The following is a 21,862-nucleotide window of genomic DNA, read 5'->3' on the forward strand; positions in this document are numbered from 1 at the left end:
TTTTTTGTAACATACTTTTTAGTATGAGTTTAGACTTTAGAATCAAGGATCTCATTTCATATATAATGCTGGCATTGAATTTCAAAATTACGATCTCTCATACAGAGAGTAATATCTTAATCACAGCTCCTGATATGATCAATTTAAATACAAAAGTACAATTTCTTTTAATTTTTTTAGTATGAATTAAGAATTAAAGTTCTCAAATCATTCTAATTTGATCCTGATATATTTTTTAATTTAAATATATACGAAGTGGCCTTTAAGATTATGTCAACAGTTAAGTCGACAAAGAAAGGGTCTAACATAATTAACAGCTGTCTTTATACATAATCCAAATCTCCTTGTTGCTATGTTAGCTTCAAACCAATCATATCACCTCAAGCATGTTTATTTTTTATTGGGCAGATAGGGGATGAGCTCTATATATATATATATGGCTTCCAAAATTCAAATCAAGCCATTCAACTAAACTGTCCGAATATATTCCTTCTCCTTTTCTAGTATATTAATTCTTATTTCTTTATTAGCATCAGTTCCTCGAGAAATCCTTTATCAATGGTTGCAAAAGACTATAAACCCTGTGTCCCTTTGTCAGCCATTGCAACATCTTCTACACATGGCGAAGATTCACCGTACTTCGCTGGTTGGAGAGCTTATGATGATGATCCTTATGATGCTATCAACAATCCATCTGGTGTAATCCAAATGGGTCTTGCTGAAAACCAAGTAAATATCAATCTCTCCTCTCTCTAGATCTCTAAACAATTCACCGTACGCAGTTGCTCTGTTATTCTAACCATGTTGTTTTACCTATAGGTCTCATTTGATCTCTTTGAGAAGTACTTGGAAGAGCATCAAGAGGTTTCCAACTTAGTTAATGGTGTCGCTAGCTTCAGAGAGAATGCACTCTTTCAAGATTATCACGGCCTCAACTCTTTTCGCAAGGTATATAATTACTGTCCTTAGCTTAAATAGAACATATGCTAAATCCAATACCGCAAAATTGAACGAACCTAATGGGTGAGATTTTGGTATAACGGATCACATCTTGATAACTACTATTTGGGGTACACCGTACACAGATTATCTTAATTTTTAAAATTTTGAAGAACTTGTTCTTAATTCTAGAACATGCATTCAATTCATACAACTGAAAACCCATCAGAATTTTTGTTTTAGTACAGAACGAAGGATTGAACACACGCGCATTCAGTCTCTTTGTTCTGTACTTCGAAAATAAAAAAATTTATGACTTAAATATTAACATATGTAATCAGAAAATTATAAATTTATAAATATATAGTCAAGCATTTAATATCGTTGATAAATATTTGAACAAGATAGATGGGCGCAAGAAAAGAAAAGAAAAAAAGGGTTTTGAAGGGACACATGAATCATGGAAAGATTCTTGGTACGAATACCTGGGAGACAAGGGGTATGAAAGTCGCCTTGTACTTTCGTTTAGTACAATAGTCAATTGAGATCAAGTTGTAAACAGGTTCACTAAACTATTATTATACATACTAATTTTCATAATTAACATATTCGGTCCTTTTGTTTTGGGATTAAATAGGCAATGACAAGCTTCATGGAAGAAATTAGAGGAGGAAAAGTCAAGTTCGACTCTAATCGAGTTGTTCTGACAGCTGGGGCGACAGCAGCGAATGAGCTTCTCACTTTTATCATAGCAAATCCTGGAGATGCCTTACTAGTTCCTACTCCATACTATCCTGGGTAACTTTTCAACACAAGCTAAACTCATTTTATATTTTTAATTAGTCCATTGTATACCATTAATTTCTCTTATAAATCTTGGGCTTTACAAATATATACATTCAGAACATCGATCTTTTATAGTTAATGTCTTTCTTTTTTAATCAAAGAATCACCAGATTAATTAACAATTGATTATAAAAGCATTGGGAAAATAAATAATGGGATATGTAGACAATTAATATATATCAGGCCCTTTTGAATAAATCACACTTCAAGAGACAAATAATATTTTTTCTAGTGCAAATTAATTAATTGTAGTAAAGTGCTATATATTTTACCAATTACTGTTATTAGTATTATGTAATATAAAACAATCTCGATTAAAAACAGAAACGGACAAAATATTTGATGGTAGACTTTGGTAGAATATGTTCGTCTAATATATAATTACTTACTGCCTAATAATTGACTTCGACTTCCTAACAAATTCTTAAAATACCTTTTTCAGCTTTGACCGAGATTTGAGGTGGCGCACTGGGGTCAACATCATCCCGGTCAACTGTTATAGCTCAAATAATTTCCAAATCACAAAACAAGCCTTAGAAGATGCTTATGCGAAAGCCGAAAAGGCAAACATTCCAGTCAAAGGCCTTCTTATAACAAATCCATCAAATCCTCTTGGCACAGCAATCACGCGACCAGTTCTCAAAGAAATCTTCAATTTCATTTCAACCAAAAATATTCACCTCATATCTGATGAAATATACTCTGGCTCGGTGTTTTCATCAGAGGAATTTACTAGTGTTGCTGAGATGGTACAAGAAAGAGGCTATTATGATGCTCAAAGGGTACACATTGTCTATAGCCTCTCCAAAGATCTCGGATTGCCGGGTTTTCGAGTCGGTGCAATTTATTCTTATAATGATGCTGTAGTGACTACTGCTAGGAGGATGTCTAGCTTCACACTAGTATCATCGCAAACCCAAAAAATGCTTTCACCCATGCTGTCTGATGTGAATTTCACAAAGAATTACATAAAAACCAATAGGGACAGGCTCAAAAGGCGGTACGAGTATGTGGTAGAGAGGATGAGGGAATGTGGTATTGAGTGTTTGCATGGAAATGCTGGCTTGTTTTGTTGGATGAACTTAAAGCCTTTGCTAGAGGAGGCAACAATGGAAGGAGAGCTAAAGCTTTGGGAGATGATATTGAAAGATTTGAAACTTGATATATCTCCAGGGTCTTCATGTCATTGCACAGAACCTGGTTGGTTTAGGGTTTGTTTTGCTAAAATGAACATAAAAACCCTTGATGTTGCTTTAGCAAGATTGACTTCCTTCATGGAGAAAAGAAAGAAGACATAAATGATATTTAGTCTCGTAATTAACTATAATATATATAACCAATTATTTTTCCTTTTATTGATGCGAGATTTTTGTATTTTTTTGGAAATTAGCTACGAGATGGCAATTAAATTAATTCCATTAATTTTTTTGTGTGTAAGTGTACCTAATATCAGGAATTAAATAAATAAAAAATTGTCGGCTAACCTTTTTTTCTTTTTTCTTTTTTTCTTAAAGAAGACATTTATTTCTTTTGTTTCTTTGGTACAGCAAAAGAAGCTACCGAAACTTTCTGAATTTATATTAGAGGTTTCAAATGCCTCCATGTTTTTGTGACTCCATCATGTCTCAATCTTTTTCCATCATTTTCAAAGTTCAAACAGTCGATCCGAACCGCTCAACCTGACCTCCATACTAAAATATGTTTGGAGACCAAATTTTATATTTTTAGGAATTTTTTTACTATTCTTTTAGATAGGTACAAAAATACTGTTGTTAGATGGTTTAGATTTACTGATTTTGTATCTATCTAAAAAAATAGTAAATTTTTTTTTAAAAATATAAAATTTGGTCTCCAAACATATTTTAGTATGGAGGTTAGGTTGAGCGGTTCGGATCGACTGTTTGAACTTTGAAAAGAATGGAAAAAGATTGAGGCATGATGGAGGCACAAAAACATGGAGGCATTTGAACCCTCCTCTTTATATTATTGGTGCCACATGCATGCCTGTGTATATGTCATCACGAAAGACATGAATTTAATAGGTCTGACCTGTATAATTAATGAGTAAATATGTGATGATACCATACACTTCGGGCATACGCGACTTTTCTCAAAACAAAAAGATGATGCCTCTTTTATAAATTATATATATGTATATATCTATTTCTGATTTTACTGTTTTATTAAGTCACTGTTGGATCAACAATGTTTAAAATGATTTAATAAATAGTAAAAAAATTTAGAAAAATATAAAATTTGGTCTCCAAACACATTATATATATATATAGAGAGAGAGAGAGATAGGCTAATGTGCTTTCGGTAGCATATGGGCCGAAATACACACGGTTCAAATTTGAAATTTCAAAATCCAAACGGTCGATCCGAACCGTTCATCTTCTTCTCCATATTAATATTTCCTTGGAGACCAAATTTTACAATTTTCTGAATTTTTTTACTATTTATTAAGCCACTTTGAAAATCGCTAATCCAACGGTTTTACTGTTTTGTGCAGCCACCGTTAGATCAACAATTTTGTAAAATACTTAATAAATAGTAAAAAAATTCAGAAAAATGTAAAATTTGGTCTCCAAGCAGATATTAATATGGAGAAGAAGATGAACGGTTCGGATTGACCGTTTGGATTTTGAAATTTCAAATTTGGACCGTGTGTATTTCGGCCCATATGCTACCGAAAGCATATTAGCCTATCTCTCTCTCTCTCTCTCTATATATATATATATAGAGTAAGGCTACGCTACTTCGTGAATTAAACGGGTTGTTTTAATTCGTGCTCATATCTCTAGTTTTGAAGTCCAAATAGCCGATCCAAACCGTTAGATGTTTAATCTATATTAAAATGTACTTGGAGACAAAATTTTATATTTTTTAGATTTTTTTTTACTCTTTATTAAGATGGTTTGAAAATCGCTGTTTTTTAATGGTGCAAAATTTTAATAAAAACAGCGATTTTCAAATCATCTTAATTAATAGTAAAAAAATTTCAAAAAATGTAAAATTTCGTCTGCAAGCACATTTTAATATAGATTAAACATCTAATGGTTTGGATCGGCTATTTGGACTTCGAAATTAGAGATATGAGCGCGAATTAAAACAACCCCTTTAATTCGCGAAGTAGCGTAGCCTTACTCTCTCTCTCTCTCTCTCTCTATATATATATATATATATATATATATATAGGACTTGGCTACTGTGCTATGGGTAGCTAAGAGGCCTCCCGTGCTACGGCTCAATATTCGATTTTTCAAAATTCTAACGGTCGATCCGAACCGTTCCTCTTGTTCTCCATATTAATATGTGCTTGGAGACCAAATTTTACATTTTTTGGAAATTTTTTACTATTTTTTTAAATTTATTGAAAATCGCTGTTTTTCAGACAAATCTGGACCATAAAAAACAGCGATATTCAATAAATCTAAAAAAATAGTAAAATTTTTCCAAAAAATGTAAAATTTGGTCTCCAAACACATATTAATATGGAGAACAAGATGAACAATTCGGATTAACCGTTAGGATTTTGAAAAGTCGAATATTGAGCCGTAGCACGGGAGGCCTCTTAGCTACCCATAGCATATTAGCCAAATCCTATATATATAATGTACATGAAATTAATTACATTGCAGCCAATATTAGTATAGTAACAACCTGTAGGTTGCAAAAGAGGCGTCTACAAATTAAAAACTTCAGGAAATTAAAAGATATATTAACGAAAAATTGTATAAAATGTCATATTTCTTTTAAAACACTATAATATTCTTCTTCGAAATTTATTAACAAAATATCTTTATTGAAGGATTTTGCAAGCAATTCACACAGAACACAGGCGAAAGAGAAGACACACGATTTGAAAGCGTAAGTCAATTTTCTAATTTTATCTCTTACTTCAATAGAAAATTATAAATAATTTATGTGAGTTACACAAATTACATAGAGGACCAAATAAAACATGTAAATTACAAAAAAGAACAAATTTACAAATAAGTCATTCTAAATGTAATTAGGAGTCAACAAACTCCTCCCAATTCATGAGATAGAACCCTTAATCAAACCCACATTGTCACGAAAAACTTCAAATTAAGGCGGTAAGGACTTTGTCAACATGTTGGAGCCATTCTCACTAGTGCGAATTTCTCCAACAACAATTATTTCTTCTCAAGCACATCACGTATCCAATGATGACATAACTCAATGTGTTTTGATCTAAAGTGAAAGACGGTCCAAGGCAAATGAGAAAAATTAAAACCAGCAAGTCTGGTGTTGTTTCGGTACAAAGAATGCACAGGGGAGAGAGAGAGAGAGACCACCACGATTCATTGGCGCGCGGCTCACCAGACTCAAACAAATCACGTGCACAAAGAAAGCAATGAAGTTTCCTTTAGTGCGCCAAAATCCCTCACGAAGCAAACCCTAAAACTCCACAGAGCACTGGAAGAGTGATTGTTGTCCTAAAATTACCGATCCTACTGATAATGGCGAAGATCAAGCTCTGATACCACTTGTAGGTTTTGAAAACAACACACATAACGCACACACGTGAAAGAGGAAAGACACACAATTTGAAGGCGTAAGCTAATTTTCTATTTTTCTCTGTTACTTCAACAGTAAATTACAAAGAGTTTATTTGAGTTACACAAATTACATAGAGGTCCAAATAAAACATGCAAACTGTAAGAAAGAACAAATTTGCAAATAAGCCCTTCCAAATGTAATCAAGATTCAACACTTGTGAGATCTAGATTTGCCCTCCCTCTCCTCCCCCTCATTTACACCAATTGAAATACTAAAAATTGTCATTGGAAAGATTTTTTTTAATTTTAAATTATGTTAACAATTCTTTGTTGAGGAGGGTTCAAATGCCTCATTATGATATTCTTATTAAAATGTCCTTGAAGATCCATTTTTTCATATATATATTTTTAGTCTCTTACTATTTTTTTAAATAGGTACAAAATCACTAATTAACTCAATTTTGTGAAATGTGTTTAATTGGATTGCATGATAATATCAATAATATTTCTCAATTAGTGTTATTCTCATGCATTCAAACATATCCTAAATCTGTCTCGGAATAGTAACCTACCTACCAAGATTATACTATAATTATTGGATATAAAACTTGATTAGTTCAGTTAATGGTCAATTATCTATTTTAGTGTTTCTAGTTTATAGATTAATTATTAAATTCTCCCGAATATTTTGACAAGTCATGCATTTTGGTTAATATATAGCCACCAAGAGCGCCTACAGCATGCACTTCTTACAAACTGGATTGGAACTTTAAATTTGAGATGTGTATATATGTAAAAATTAGACTGCGTGTACAAGTTTGTGCTTAAAAAAAAAAAAACTTGTTTTTTTTAGTAAAAGTTAGAGATCAAGCCACCCAACTATTTAATATCCTTGTTATTACAATAAAGAATTTTCTCCATCGGGTTTTGAATCCATACAAATAAAAAAAGCTTGTTAATGTACGATTTTAATAACAATTAGTATGTTATAGCTACGTATTTAATTAAATGTCATGCTATATATGGGCTTTGTAAGAACGAATATGTATTCGTAATATATGTACATTGATGAACCAAAAAGAAAATTGTAAGGTAAATTTTTAAAGTTATGTAGTTTCGATTTCTAATAAAAAATTAACATATACTACGTTCAGAACTTTTCAGATTATGAATATATAGTATATGTAGGGATACTGATTCTGTTGCGAAAACTTTTTGACAGACCGATATCATGCAATATTCGCTGATAATAATATCTATGTTCAAAACCATCGTAGCTGAACTGTACTGAATCAAGACAACCGCCACGCGAATCATACAGTCTACAACAGAAACCAATAAAATAAGCAAGAACTAAAAAGGACCATAACATTGCCTAGCAAAAATCATATAATGAGAACCCTGCTAACATATTTGGTTTGGTTGTAGGAGTAGAACTAGGGTGCTCTTAAGCTCACTAAAGTTTTGGTGATCTTAACTCTAAAACTCATAAAATCAATTTCAAATGACGAATCTGAACCATTGAAACCCGCCTACCTTACGTGTAATGCATCTACATGTGAAATTTTTAAACATTCGAATTAATTTAGTATAAAGTCAAGCGGTCAAAATTAGAAGGTTAATAAATTAATTTTAGTGCATTCATTTTTTAACGTTTTTTGACTGCTTGACTTTATACTAAATTAATTCGAATGTTTAAAAATTTCACATGTAGTTGCAGCACACGTAAGGTAGGTGAGATTCAACGGTTCGGATTCGTCATTTGAAATCGATTTGATAAGTTTTAGTTTGGTGAGCTTAAGAGCACCCTAGTTCTACTCTTGGTTGTAGATCAAGATTTGTCAATTTTCTTTTGAGGATTGTACAAAGAAGCTTGATTGACAAGGCACATGCGAAAGATCTATATGCCCTAGCTTTTGTCGGGCTTACAACCACACAAAAGACTTAATTCACCTCCAAGGCTCCAACGAATCCATTAAAATATGGAACATTTACAATATGATCCGAATAAGTTCTTATGTACTGATGTGTGAATATCTTTTTCTTTAGTAAAATTGAAAGTCAAGCATAAGGAATCTATTAAAATATGCAACTTTTCTTTGAAGGTTGAAGGCAAATGCCCCAACAATTGATATATATATAAAATAATTTCTTTAAAAAAAAGTTAATTTACAAGGCCCTATTCAAAATAAATATGAAACTTTTACAGTATGACCCGAATAAGTTATTTGTACTGAAATGCAAACACTATTTTTTTTTAAAAGGGAGGTCAAACTATTTAAATGAGTTTTTTTTTATTTAAAAGAGGTCTTTATATTTGGATATTAAACATGCAATCTTATTTTCCCGGAAGAATTGTATTTGTACTATAGATCAAATTAATGTTTATTCTCTTCAAGGCGAACACTTCAAATACCAAATAAAACACTAATTCAATTCAAATCATTTCAAAGTAATTTGCGAAGTAAATATATAATTGATATTCGATGAGAAAATGACTAGCACACGTCCATATTTTGAGTCCAATATGCAAAGCAGCATGAGATGGTGTTACAATTCAACTTTTTTTTTTATAATAATTGTTGTGGTTCGTATAGGTTCCATTCTGGAACAATTATGTGTTTTTAGGGATTTTGGATGAGTATTTGTTGGTTCTTGGGAATAAATTGGGAGAAGTAACTTGAGCAAACTCTGGTGGATTATTGATTTTTTTTTTTTTCATAGAAGTTTACAGCACCGGAAAGATTTTCGGATTTTGCATTGAATACTCCTAGTTTGCGGCACTGGAAATAATTTCGGATTTATTTCATAGCTGTTGTGGTGCATTATTGATTTTTGGCTAGGGTTTTTAGTTTTCATTGTTATGCGTATTTTGGACATGTTATTTGAGGTTTGATAAATTGTGAGGATTTTGAACTTTATTATCCAAAAAAAATCAAAAAAAAATTACTCCGATAAAATAAAACAATATTAAATGAATTGATTAATTTTTTATTGTTTAATCGCAATGGATTACTTAATTGTCTTAAAATAAGGAAAAATAAATAATAGAAAATGGTGTACACGTGTCACACCCACAAAAAATGTTTTTAGAAGCTGTTTTCACACATGGAACGAGTCTGCGTCTTGGTTTTTTGAGCGTTAACTAGCTCCATTGTTTATATATATAGCAATTTTTTTAGAAACTAAAAAAATGAATTTTCAGGAAAAAAAAAAAAGGAATGTTCTTTCTTTTCTTTTTTTTTCTTTTTTAAAAAAAAAATAGATGGTTCGGTGCAGCTTGAGCAATTTTGAGCAAGTGGTTGATATGGGGTTTAACGTGTGAAAAACACTGAAAAAAATATATGGTGGAACTGCATCATTAGTGCAATCTCATCTATTAAGAAGAGAAAAAAAACAATCATTTTTTTTTTCTTTTCAAAAGAATTAAATTTTTAATTTATAAAAAAAATTATATAGTGTATGGGTAGAGAAAAGTCAAGAGAGCTTATAGCATTCTGACTGTCTGATACATGCAATTAGGGTTGTACTTTTCCTGGGGAGGTAGAACTAAAGAAAACTCTGACAAGAGAATGATTACAGGAAAGAGGTAATTATAAATTGATATGTCAGAATCATTTCCTCTTAAATTACATTGTGAGATAAGAAATTTGGTCTTGGAACAGAAGTTCCTCCGCATCACTCCAAAATGAAGTTGTATTCTGCTATGGGATTAAATTTGCTCGCCATGTGTTAAAAAAAAAAAAAGATTTATCCACAAAGGCGAAATCAAATTGGGCTCTTACAAGTGTGTGCATCACGGAACCGTCAAAGCTTGTTATTAAATGTCGAAGCATGACCCTTTTTTTTTTTTTTTTCCTAATTTTGTAGAATTTTCAATTTATTTTAACAAGTACTCAATATGCCAATACTCAGTTCGGAGATGATTGTCTACTTTTTATTTTGTTTATATTTATCGAGCATGCCGTTAAAGTAGAGGATCAGCGTTACAAAGTTTATATATGGATTTAAGTATTCTAATTATGGCATCAATTTTTAAGGTATGAGACTCAAGAACTGATAGAGCGTTTTTTGTACACAAAATCAAGATTTGTTTGAGTTTGAACGTCTTAATATTCAACATGCTACATGTTCCAAATACATGGTTCTGTTGAGAGAAATGTTACTTCACGATTTTAAATATCATTTTTATTGGATGAGCATTTAAATATCCTAATAATTTTTATTGGTTGTGGCAGTTTACATACCACATGGTTTAAATACACGAGTAATCTTTTTCATGCTTAATTCTGGATGTGGCTTTGCGCATGCAATGATAATAAATCCGAAATTAACTACAAACTCTACAATAATATGCACTCACCTCTGTTGTGGTGCATAATAAAAATGAATACAGCATTGAAATTTACAACTTGCCAATCCCTTTCTAACACTGGTACAAATATCTTTGGTCATAGGTAAGAAAAACAATACTAAAAAAACAGATGCGTACATCAAAGGTTTCCTCAAATTTCAGCTTTTTAATACAGCTTTTGATTAAACCGGAGAATGCCACAAGATTTAGTTAAAGTCATGGTATAAACTTTTGATGTTTTATACAATTGCTTGAGCTCTGTTAAAAGTCAAATGGTATTAACTATTAATTATCCATTTAACTAAAGTCAAAGTGCAGTTGGGTCGTCTTATCCTCTCCATTTGGTTCAATTCTGGATACCTCGGCTGAAAAATTTGGAAGTCGTCGAACTGGAGTCCAGAACTCCAGACCAAGCTTACATAATTCATTTTTAATAAAAAAAAAAATCAACTTTTTCCGAATTTCTCTCAATATTTCCTAATACCCAATGAATTTAGGAGGCTTCCAATTTTCCATAAGAGTTAAATTCTTGTGTCAACATTTGCTCAAACTGGCTAAACCGGCTAAATGAGACAACCAGCTTGTCAAGGAGAAATTCCCATCATCCAAAATCCGCTGGATAAAAAAAGATAAATTAAGAAGTCAAAAACCTCTCAAAGTTTGCTGGATCCTTTAGCTTTGAAGTTCCATGACATCATACTAGTTAAATGTTTTTTAAGTTCAACGACGCCAAATTAAGTAATACTACATTACTTGTTTGAGATAACCACATTCGCATTTCACTTTCACATAGTCAAAAGTGTACAATGCATTTGGCCAGAATCAGAAAATGAGAAAGCCTTTCTCACATATTTGACCATTAATGATGTCTACACATAGATAACTGAGAATAAACTATTAAAGGATCAAAATTACTAATCCAGGCTATATGCTGATGATAACAAATATTAAATGAGAGGAGATTTTTCAGAAAAAACAAGGTAATCCTTTCTTCCATTGAAAAGGTCAGCCAAATAATTTGTCTCATCCCTTCACCAAATAAGTACGCCAAAATATTTTCTGCATTACCCACCATTGAACAAGCCAACTATTTCTTGTTTATTTTAGGAAAACAGCAAAAATTACGTTTGAAAACAGTTCTCTAAAGATAATATTATCATTTGATGCAATGATAATTTAACTACAAACTCTACAATAATATGCACTCACCTCTGTTACAAAGAATAATAATCATTTTCTTCTTCAACTAAAATGCTAGTACTTTGTTCTATAAATGGATATTACACTATTCCCTTTCAACACTTTTTTCTAGAGCCTTCAAGTTGCTGACATTGTCAAAATTGGTAATATACAAACAAGATTTTAGTTCAGTAATTATGTTCTGCCTGCCAGCTCAGAGAAAATAATGCAAATGTTGCTCAATTTTACTTTTTAGTTATAATTCAACATGAAGACCACAAAACAGCTTACCTATCATGCTCAAATTGTTTCCTAACAGGAAATACATTATTTGTGCACCTCCAAAACCCAAAAAGACTCCTAACGGCTGTTCAAAATACCACTTTATCTATTATTTCAGTGAATCTGCAATATATGCACATGTAAAACACAAAACACAAACAGGATCAGAGTGCATTTCTAAAAGTCAACAACCAAAAAAGGCTTGCATTGGCAAGATCAGGTATGAGGCTTGGGTCTGAGTGTGTATGTCATGTTTGGGTTAGGTTGGTGTTGGCTTTATATACTAGTCAGATGAACAATAGAAAATATCAGTGATTTAAAATGCGGTTTTGTTCATGCATGCGGAAGGCCACTGCATACCGCATAAGTGGTATGCGAACGCATATGCTATTTTAATGCCGATTTATATATGCGGATATTAAAATAAAAATTCACGTATATATATATTCATATTCATATAGTTGAATTTATTTCCACAACCAATATGAAGTGTGCCTTATTTGTATATAAAAAATACAATAATTTGGGATGAGATAGTAAAACTCTGCATAATGTATATGAACTTTTAATTATATGCGCTGCATATTACGTTTTTAATCCGCATATCCGCATATTCGGACCGCATATTCGGACCGCATATGCGGCTATATGCTCAAAACTGCATAGGAGGGACTGCATGGCATTCTGAGCACGGCTGCCGACTGCATAAGCATATGCGGCCGTATATGCGGTCCATGCGTCTAACCGACCGGCCACTCTAAGTTAAAATAAGTATGAACACCAAGTTGAAAAACCATCATAAATCATTTCTTTTGGTTTACATATCGGACTCGGAATATTATTGAAATGGCTGAGTGGACTATGTAGAGTTTCAACCTAATTTGTCTATTTTAGAAGGGCTAAAATGTTAAACTTTCATCTACTTTCAAATTAACTAAGATGCATCATTTTTCTGAGGGCTGGACAAATGGACTTGTTGATGTGTTGTGTTACCAGAAATCATAGTCTGTTTGAGGACCTTTGAGGAATTCCCATACTGGGATTCCCATACCGGGTCTGGTCAGAAACCACTAGATGGTATGGTTTCTGGTATTTTCAGCAACTATCTTTCTGTGATGTGTGTTTTAATTCCTTTTCTCAAAAATCTGCTGAAACATGGAGCTATTTATTCCTAGCTGGGGATACAATTTGATTAGGTTTGTTTTGTTTTTATCAGAATGTATTGTACACCCTTGTTGGAATAATACTTTTAATGAAAACTGGTGGGCAGTTGAGGCTACTTTTCTTTAAAAAGGAAAATAGAAAACATGTACACAGGTCAGAATATTGTCATTCATTTTGGTTCGATAAATAACTCCGGGAGTTTTATTTTATAGGCATAAATTTCAGTGGATTTCAAACTTTGCCACCCATGAATGGAAGAGAAGAGAGAGTACTGATTTTTGCTACCTTATGCTAACTCAAGTAAGCATACGCACTCAATATGGGGAGTGTTAGGGAACATATCCACTGGTATCACAGCTTTCAGCTGGTAGCACTCTCTGAGGTCTTGTTCATTCTACATTGGGAACAAACAACTTTTAATAAAGCAGTTTATAAGTTAACCAAGTATACAGTAGAATCAAACATAAAGTAGTAAGAAAAGGAGATACCACGCCATGACAGAGATAATCCAGGTCACGTGCACATGTGGCTGGGTTGCATGATACATAGACTAAGCGGGGAGCCCTTACTTTCAGCAGATATTTTATTAATTTCATATGCATACCCGGACGATTCGGATCTGAAAAAACATTAGTCCAATAAAATCCTAGCCCAATCAAAATCCAGTTCCAATACCAAATTTTTTATTCTTTTCATTTCTCTGTGTTTTCTACTTTTGCAGAATAGATTCAGAAGCATAACAATCTATACCCAATATTCATAACATCTGCATTTCTGAGGCAATATATTTTTGGGTTAGTTGCAAATTTTCCACAACCAATAGGCAAGTGTTTACCAAGCAATAATTTATTCGATGGTGACAGTTCTGACCTAAGCAAGCACACTTGGTTGCTGCATGACGAAAAAGCTTGTGAACTGATCAAGTCAAGTCATCAAAAAATTGAAGGTCTGGGTTAACCATAGCCTAAATATATATATATATATATATATATCTATATGAGGAGGGTTCAAATGCACCCAAATTTTTGTGCACCCAAATGCACCCTATTCTTTTTCTTTATTTTCAAAGTCCGAATAGTCAATCCGAACCGTTAGATGCGATATATATATTAAGATGTGCTTGGAGATCAAATTTTACATTTTTTTGAATTTTTTTACTATTTATTAAGCCACTTTGAAAAATCGCTGATCCAATGGTCCAGAAAATGTAAAATCAGCGATTTTCAAAGTGGCTTAATAAATAGTAAAAAAATTTCAAAAAATATAAAATTTGGTCTCCAAGCACATCTTAATATATAGATCGCATCTAACGGTTCGGATTAATTATTCGGACATTGAAAACGGATAAAAAAGATTTGAAATATAGGGTGCATTTGGGTGCACAAAAATTTGGGTGCATTTGAACCCTCCTCTATATATATATATATATATAGGAGTAGAACTAGGGTGTTCTTAAGCTCACCAAAGTGTTTGGTGAGCTTGATTTCAAAACCCGTCAAATCGGTTTCAAATGACGAATCCGAACCGTTGGAACCCGCCTATTTTACGTGTGATGCATCTACATGTGAAATTTTTAAATTTTCGAATTAGTTTAGTATAAAGTCAATTGGTCAAAATTAGAAGGTTAATAAATTAATTTTAGTGCATTCATTTTTTGAACATTTTTTGACCGCTTGACTTTATACTAAACTAATTCGAAAGTTTAAAAATTTCACATGTAGACGCATCACACGTAAAATAGGCGGGTTCCAACGGTTCGGATTCGTTATTTGAAACCGATTTGACGGATTTTGGAGTCAAGCTCACCAAACACTTTGGTGAGCTTAAGAACACCCAAGTTCTACTCTATATATATATATATAGAGAGAGAGAGAGAGAGAGAGAGAGATGGGCTATGGTGCATTGCAATGCATGGAGGGATTTGTGCATTGGACCATAAATCTAAAATTCAAAATGACCGATCCAAACCGTTCATCTTGTTCTCCATATTAATATGTGCTTGGAGACCAAATTTTACATTTTTCTGAATTTTTTTACTATTTATTAAGTATTTTACAAAATTGTTGATCCAACGGTGGCTTAACAAAACAGTAAAATCAGCAGCCACCGTTGGATTAACAATTTTGTAAAATACTTAATAAATAGTAAAAAAATTCAGAAAAATGTAAAATTTGGTCTCCAAGCACATATTAATATGGAGAACAAGATGAACGGTTTGGATCGGTCATTTTGAATTTTGAATTTTAGATTTATGGTTCAATGCACAAACACCTCCATGCATTGCAATGCACCATAGCCCATCTCTCTCTCTCTCTCTATATATATATATATTAATTGCAAATAGGACAAATTCTCAGTGTTTTGCAAGTTACCAATTAAAAACACATATAATACCAGTATAGTACAGGCTCTCATCTATAATACCTGAAATTATAACATCTGGCCGAGGAAACTCCTTGCCAAAGTTATCATTTATTTTGTTGAGATCACCCTGGATAAATGTAGCATTATGGATGTTGTTCAGCTCAGCATTTCTTCGAGCATCTAAAATGGCCTGTGGTACCACTTCATAGCCATACACATGCCCCGCCCTGCATTGTATTAGAAAACATCAACTTTATTTAGAACAATTTTCTTTTGTTAATAAAAAAAATACAAAGAAGTTTCAAGAAAGATAATAAATACTTGAGTAGGGTTAAAATGCACCATTGGTTTTGTACCTCAACCAGTCTATATCTCCATTTACAAAGTTCAAACAGTCGATCCGAACCACTCAACATGATCTCCATATTAAAATGTGCTTAGAGACCAAATTTTATATTTTTTGGAATTTTTTTTACTATTTTTTTAGATAGGTACAAAATCACTGTTTTTGGATGGTCCAGATGCAGTGATTTTGTACCTATCTAAAAAAAGTAAAAAACTTCCAAAAAATATAAAATTTGGTCTCTAAGCACATTTTAATATGGAGATCATGTTGAGCGGTTCGGATCGACTGTTTGAACTTTGTAAATGGAGATATAGACGTGGGATATGATTGGGGCACAAAACCAATGGTGCATTTTAACCCTACTCTAAATACTTTATTATCCTATTAAATGTCTACATTTGCAAGTTTAGAAATATTAGAATACCTCTTTGCAAGGGTTAAACCAATTGTACCAGTACCACAAAAGAGGTCCAGCACAATCTCCGAGCCATCACCTCTCAGTCCTGCACACTCCTCAATTATCCCATAGAGAACATCTGCCTGGAGATATTTTTACAAATTAAAGAAAATATAAAAAACAAAAACAAAAACAAAAGACAGAAAGAGGGAGGAGATGCACCTGCTTGGTGTTAGTTTGGAAGAAAGAGTTGGCAGATATCTGAAAAGAAAGACCTCTTAGCAGCTCAGTAATAGATGATTTGCCATATAATGTATACTCCTGTTCCCCGACCGATGTATTCCCCACTGAAGTATTCACATTGTTCATCACGCTCACCTGGCAACATACATCACAATTAAAGGGAAACAAAAAAAATACAAAAAAAAGAGAGTAAATTTTCTGAAATAAAAGAGATTGTGCACACCACTTCAGGTATAGTGGCAATCTTCTCGACAAGAGGCTCCAACAGCTCTGGTTTATAGGATGATGTCACAAAATTAACCATCAATTCAGGAAGACCATTGCTAGTATCTCTGCAATAAATGAGAAATTAGATGAAACAAACTGGGGGAAATATAATTCATTCAGTATTTGTTTATTTTGGGACTAGTACTTCTCAAGAAAATTGGAATACAAAGAAAGTATAAGTAAAGGTAATCCTAACACACCGTCCTGTTCTTAGCATAAGATGCTTAAGAAACCCAGCATGTGTGTGAACATTGTAAGGAGAGAGGCCCAAACATGAATCTTTCCAATTTTCTTGAACTACCGCAAGAACCTATATAATAAAATTATCCAACTTAAAACCAGCAATGCCATTTTGAAACAACATGGATGTATTTAGAGAAATTTACAAAATCGTCCCCTAATGTCACTTAGCCTATACCAATTTTTAAAATTTCAAGGTACATTTTTGAGGTTCTCCGCTGAAGCAGGTTGACTATTGCAGTCAACTTCTCAATTTATCTTCAAACAAATTGTTACTGTGTTTTTTTCATTAATTATGGGAACAGGGTTTTAGCAAATGTCTTATTGTATAGGGGGAATTTCATGTATAAAAAAGCACAAGTAGAACAAATACACTATTACCTTGTTAGCTGCTTCACTCTGCAATAAGCACTTATCCACATCAAGAACCTTATCAAAGAAGCCAGGTGCATGCAATCCCAATGCAAAGCCCCGCTCACCCTTCTCCTCTACATCAGGGACCCACCTGTCAGCCCCAAATGAGAATTCCATCTGCCCAAAATAAAAGTACATGATCTCAATATTCGTACTAGAATCGCAGCACCAACAATTTTCCACAACTAAACCTCAGTTCAACCCAATTTAACCTTGTTGCGGTAGTGGTACTGCTCCTGGCACGGCACGATTGGTTTGATGACATCGGCACAGTCGGGATCTGTATGATTAAACTTACCGACATGGATTATCAAGTCATGCACTTGTTGCTCTTTGTACTTGATTTGTGCCTGGTATGAGAGATTCTGAGTCTTGCAACCGCCACAGTACGAGGCATACTGGCATGGTGCCTCCACCATGTCATGGTGTGGCACAATAGTCTTCAACTTTTTTACCTGACAAAAAGATTCCAGAATTAGTAGAAGAACATAAAAGACTGCTACCACCAGCTTTCTTATTATCATTTGCATTCTGATGTATATATTTTTTATCAGTTTATTAAAAAAAATCTCAGCAATTAGAACAAGGTTGAGCCAAAATGACCACATTGTCGTACCAATGTAAGAAGATCAACAATAACAAAAGACAAAGTATTGAACTTTCGCTGAAACAACTATTCAACCTTAAAACTTACTGTTGCTCAAAATTAAATTTCTATTCTTGGGTTCTAGTATCTACTTAGATTGCAGCTTTTTAGTTAAAATTTAAACAGAAAATTTCTCTGTACCACAGAACACCAATGTTGAGAACTCAATCACAGACAAATTAAATAAGATACAAACTTGGATGCAAATACCACATATGCTGCCTTCAACTTGTGAATGCACCCAAGTGTTCACTGTTATTAACCAAGCAAAAGGAAAAACACTAATTCTGATAGCATTAATGAGTGATAATTCACCTCAGCATAAGAAGATTTTTGGCCGGAAACGCGGGAAACACGGCCGAGGAATCTCTCACCAGGCAAGGCGCGATCGCACATGAGCACGAACCCCGTATCAGCAGCCTTGCATATTCCCTTTCCTTTGAAGCCCAGCGACTCGCACACCAGCTCCATCGTCTGTCCTTTCTTCGGGAAGAAGGAAGGATTCTTACTTTGTCCACTCAAACTCCTACTGTCGGTACCAGTGGTTGTAGCGCAATCAGCATCGATATCAACGGCTAAATTTGAGTGGGACGAAAAGGCGCAACGGATGGGGATGGACCAGCCCAACGGTCGCGCGCTGATGCGTCGTGCCCCGCACTGAGGCAGAGATGCCATGGCCGCCGCAGTGCACATCACTGCGTGCGAGAGTGTTCGCTCTGAAGCTCTGTGCCTTTGTGGTCAGACGGTCAATACTGTGTGGATAAATTTGGCAGAAAAAAAATACTGTGGATAAACCGAACTTTATTTCTTCAAGTGGGCCGGGCTGAAGGGTTTATGTCCTGCTAATAAAACTCGACCTGATTGCACCAAAATACGAAATTGGGTCCGAAATTATTGGGCCAGATCCTGACCCAAAAATTAAAGGCGCAATTACCTGTCGACGCCCGATTACCCAATAAAAGCCCACAAATAGTAACTACTATCTTCTAAAAGGACAGAAACGTAGTCCGCTAGGGTTTTTCCCTCTTCCGAGTCGACAACTCTCCACTCTCCAGCCGCCTCTTCTCTCTCCTCGGTCGAAACAAGAGCAGAAACAAAGACTTCACCATGGGTAAAAACTCGAGCTTGAAGAAATCTCTCTTTTCATCCCAATTGTAACTGATATCGTAAGTTTCTGATTTGATGTTTTAGGTAAGGTGCATGGATCGCTGGCGCGAGCGGGGAAGGTGAGGGGGCAGACGCCAAAGGTGGCGAAGCAAGACAAGAAGAAGCAGCCACGTGGCCGCGCGCACAAGCGCATGCAGTACAACCGCCGCTTTGTGACGGCCGTCGTCGGCTTCGGCAAGAAGCGCGGCCCCAACTCTTCCGAGAAGTGATCTATTTTCTCTCCCAACTCATTAGATGTTCAAGGAATCTGGCCTGTGGTAGTTTTTATTTTTTTGCTTTTTGTTTTTCTTCTTTTCGGTTGTAATGTGGTTTTAGCTGGAGTTTCGTAGGAATGGTGATAAATTCTATGTTGTTTTGACTTTTGATGATGTTGGAAGATGCGGGTGGATTTAATTTTTTTTTTTTTTAATTATCAAGCTCTTGTTCTTTTGATCTTTTACTTCGTTTTGGATTGGCCTGATGACCCATTTTGTGCATATACGTTCTCAATTATACCCCAAGGCTCAGGTGATTTGAACCTTGATGAGGGCAAAATTGGTTGTGGGTTGGTTTAGACCATGCTGTTGTTTGATCTTGAATTGAGGTAGACTGCTGTCATATTTGATTGAGCTATTAAGATAAGAAAATATATTTGCTGAATTTGATTAATTGGATGGGTGTTGTTTAAAAGCCTAGTTGTATCCTAAATCAGTAATATAGGATCTTTATCATAGTACCCCTTGCCTTGAACCTTCAGTATAATTTTTTTAATATCTTAGTATGTGATCAAGTACTTCTTGTTGCACAAAACATTATTATAACTGGCTTTACAGATACAACAAAAGTGGAAAAAAAATTACCCTAAAACCATGCGCATAGTACTATATAAATGGGTGAAAACAGTATATATATGGGTGAAAAAAGTATGAATAATATTTGATCCGTATTCAAAAAATTTGATGTGGATATCCGATATTCGAATATCTATATGGTTAAGGATATTTATATGGTTTCAATGATCATCATATATTTTAATATATAATATAAAAAAATTATGTTATTCATAATTATAATTAGATAAATATTATGAATTTTAGTATATTTTTATATTATTTTAATGGATATCCGATTTGATCTGCATCTAACTAATATCCAATTCGTATTCTTATCCCAAAAAAAATATATATATATAGTAAGGCTTGGGTGCTATGCATAGCATAGAGGGCTACGGTGCTACGGCCCAATATTCGAGTTTTTAAAATCCTAACGGTCGATCCGAATCGTTCATCTTGTTTTCTATATTAATATGTCTTTGGAGACCAAATTTTATATTTTTTGAAATTTTTTTACTATTTTTTAGCTAAGCAGAAAATCACTTGATCTAAAAAATTCTGCACCATTAAGATATTTGATTTTCTACCTATCTAAAAAAAATAATAAAAAATTTTCAAAAAATGTAAAATTTGGTCTCCAAACACATATTAATATGGAGAACAAGATGAACGGTTCGGATCGACCGTTAGAATTTTGAAAACTTAAATATTGAGCCGTAGCACCGTAGCCTTACTCCATATTAATATGTGTTTGGAGACCAAATTTTACATTTTTTAAAATTATTTTATTATTTTTTTAGATTTATTGAAAATCGCTGTTCTTTTATGGTCCAGATTTGTTGAAAACAACAATTTTCAATAAATCTAAAAAAATAGTAAAAAGATTCCAAAAAATATAAAATTTGGTCTCCAAACACATTAAAATGGAGAACAAGATGAACGATTCGGATCGACTGTTAGGATTTTGAAAAGTCGAATATTGAGCCGTTGCACGGAGGCTTCTATTCTACCCGTAGCATGCTAGCATATTCATATATATATATATATATACTAGTATCATACCTGTGCGTTGCAACGGGGATATATTATAAGAAATAAATATATCAATTAAAATAATAATTATCTAAAAATTAAGACACATGTTAATAGAAAATTTATATGATTTTGTATTTTTAATTAACTTTAATCGTGATTTCTAATAACAATTTGATGATATAATGATTCTTTATTTTTAAGTACCAATAATATCAAATAATAGCTCGATTCGAATCTAATATTAAATATCGTACAACAATTCAATATCAACATATAATATGATATAAAAAACATAAATAAAAATTGTTATCATGTATATGTATAGGATATATATATACACACATATTATAAGAGAAATATATACTTATACACATTCCAATTTTGTATTATTCTTCTTCTTTGTTTCTAATTTAGAATACACACACATTGACATATTATATATTGAAAATATATTTTAAATTGCCCACACCAATATGTATAGAAACAAAGAAAGAGAAATAAGAAAAAAAAATTGATTTTCATTATGATCCGTATAGAAACGAAGAAGAAGTAAGGAAACAAAGAAATAAGAAAATGGAATGTGGAGTCTTCTCAATTGAAGATGAGAAATATAGAAACAAAGAAATAAAGAAATGAATAAA

At 33.2% G+C, this 21,862-nt stretch overlaps 3 protein-coding genes across 8 annotated transcripts; 2 read left to right on the forward strand and 1 right to left on the reverse strand.

The window, feature by feature from the left end:
- Positions 1-457: 457 nt before the first annotated feature.
- ACS7 (1-amino-cyclopropane-1-carboxylate synthase 7) lies at positions 458-3,270 on the forward strand. The gene is made up of 4 exons (XM_078308291.1): positions 458-729; positions 820-948; positions 1,577-1,737; positions 2,228-3,270. Exons 1-4 carry the CDS (start codon positions 559-561, stop codon positions 3,081-3,083), a joined length of 1,317 nt encoding a protein of 438 aa, XP_078164417.1. The 5' UTR covers positions 458-558; the 3' UTR covers positions 3,084-3,270.
- Positions 3,271-10,709: 7,439 nt separating this feature from the next.
- On the reverse strand, positions 10,710-18,982 carry LOC144559027 (RNA methyltransferase family protein). 6 transcript variants are annotated; one of them, XR_013513077.1, is made up of 12 exons: positions 18,523-18,981; positions 17,774-18,016; positions 17,529-17,678; positions 17,108-17,217; positions 16,864-16,972; positions 16,620-16,775; positions 16,425-16,540; positions 15,715-15,881; positions 13,779-13,909; positions 13,576-13,684; positions 12,136-12,249; positions 10,710-11,280 (listed from the first exon to the last, which is right to left on the reverse strand). XR_013513077.1 is itself a non-coding variant. In XM_078307938.1 (11 exons), the coding sequence occupies exons 1-10, from the start codon at positions 18,898-18,900 to the stop codon at positions 13,577-13,579; spliced, it is 1,668 nt and encodes a 555-aa protein (XP_078164064.1). In that variant the 5' UTR covers positions 18,901-18,981; the 3' UTR covers positions 10,710-11,280; position 13,576. The 6 variants fall into 6 exon arrangements, 5 of the variants coding, with proteins under 5 accessions (XP_078164064.1, XP_078164062.1, XP_078164063.1 ...); XM_078307938.1 differs by lacking the exon at positions 12,136-12,249; XM_078307936.1 differs by lacking the exon at positions 10,710-11,280 and having other exon boundaries at positions 12,064-12,249.
- A 186-nt stretch (positions 18,983-19,168) lies between these two features.
- On the forward strand, positions 19,169-19,799 carry LOC144559029 (small ribosomal subunit protein eS30z/eS30y/eS30x-like). The gene is made up of 2 exons (XM_078307942.1): positions 19,169-19,318; positions 19,399-19,799. The coding sequence occupies exons 1-2, from the start codon at positions 19,315-19,317 to the stop codon at positions 19,581-19,583; spliced, it is 189 nt and encodes a 62-aa protein (XP_078164068.1). The 5' UTR covers positions 19,169-19,314; the 3' UTR covers positions 19,584-19,799.
- The last annotated feature ends 2,063 nt before the right edge of the window (positions 19,800-21,862 follow it).

Source organism: Carex rostrata, chromosome 9 (genome assembly GCF_964058835.1).
Source record: "Carex rostrata chromosome 9, lpCarRost1.2, whole genome shotgun sequence".
Classification (NCBI taxonomy): Eukaryota; Viridiplantae; Streptophyta; class Magnoliopsida; order Poales; family Cyperaceae; genus Carex; species Carex rostrata.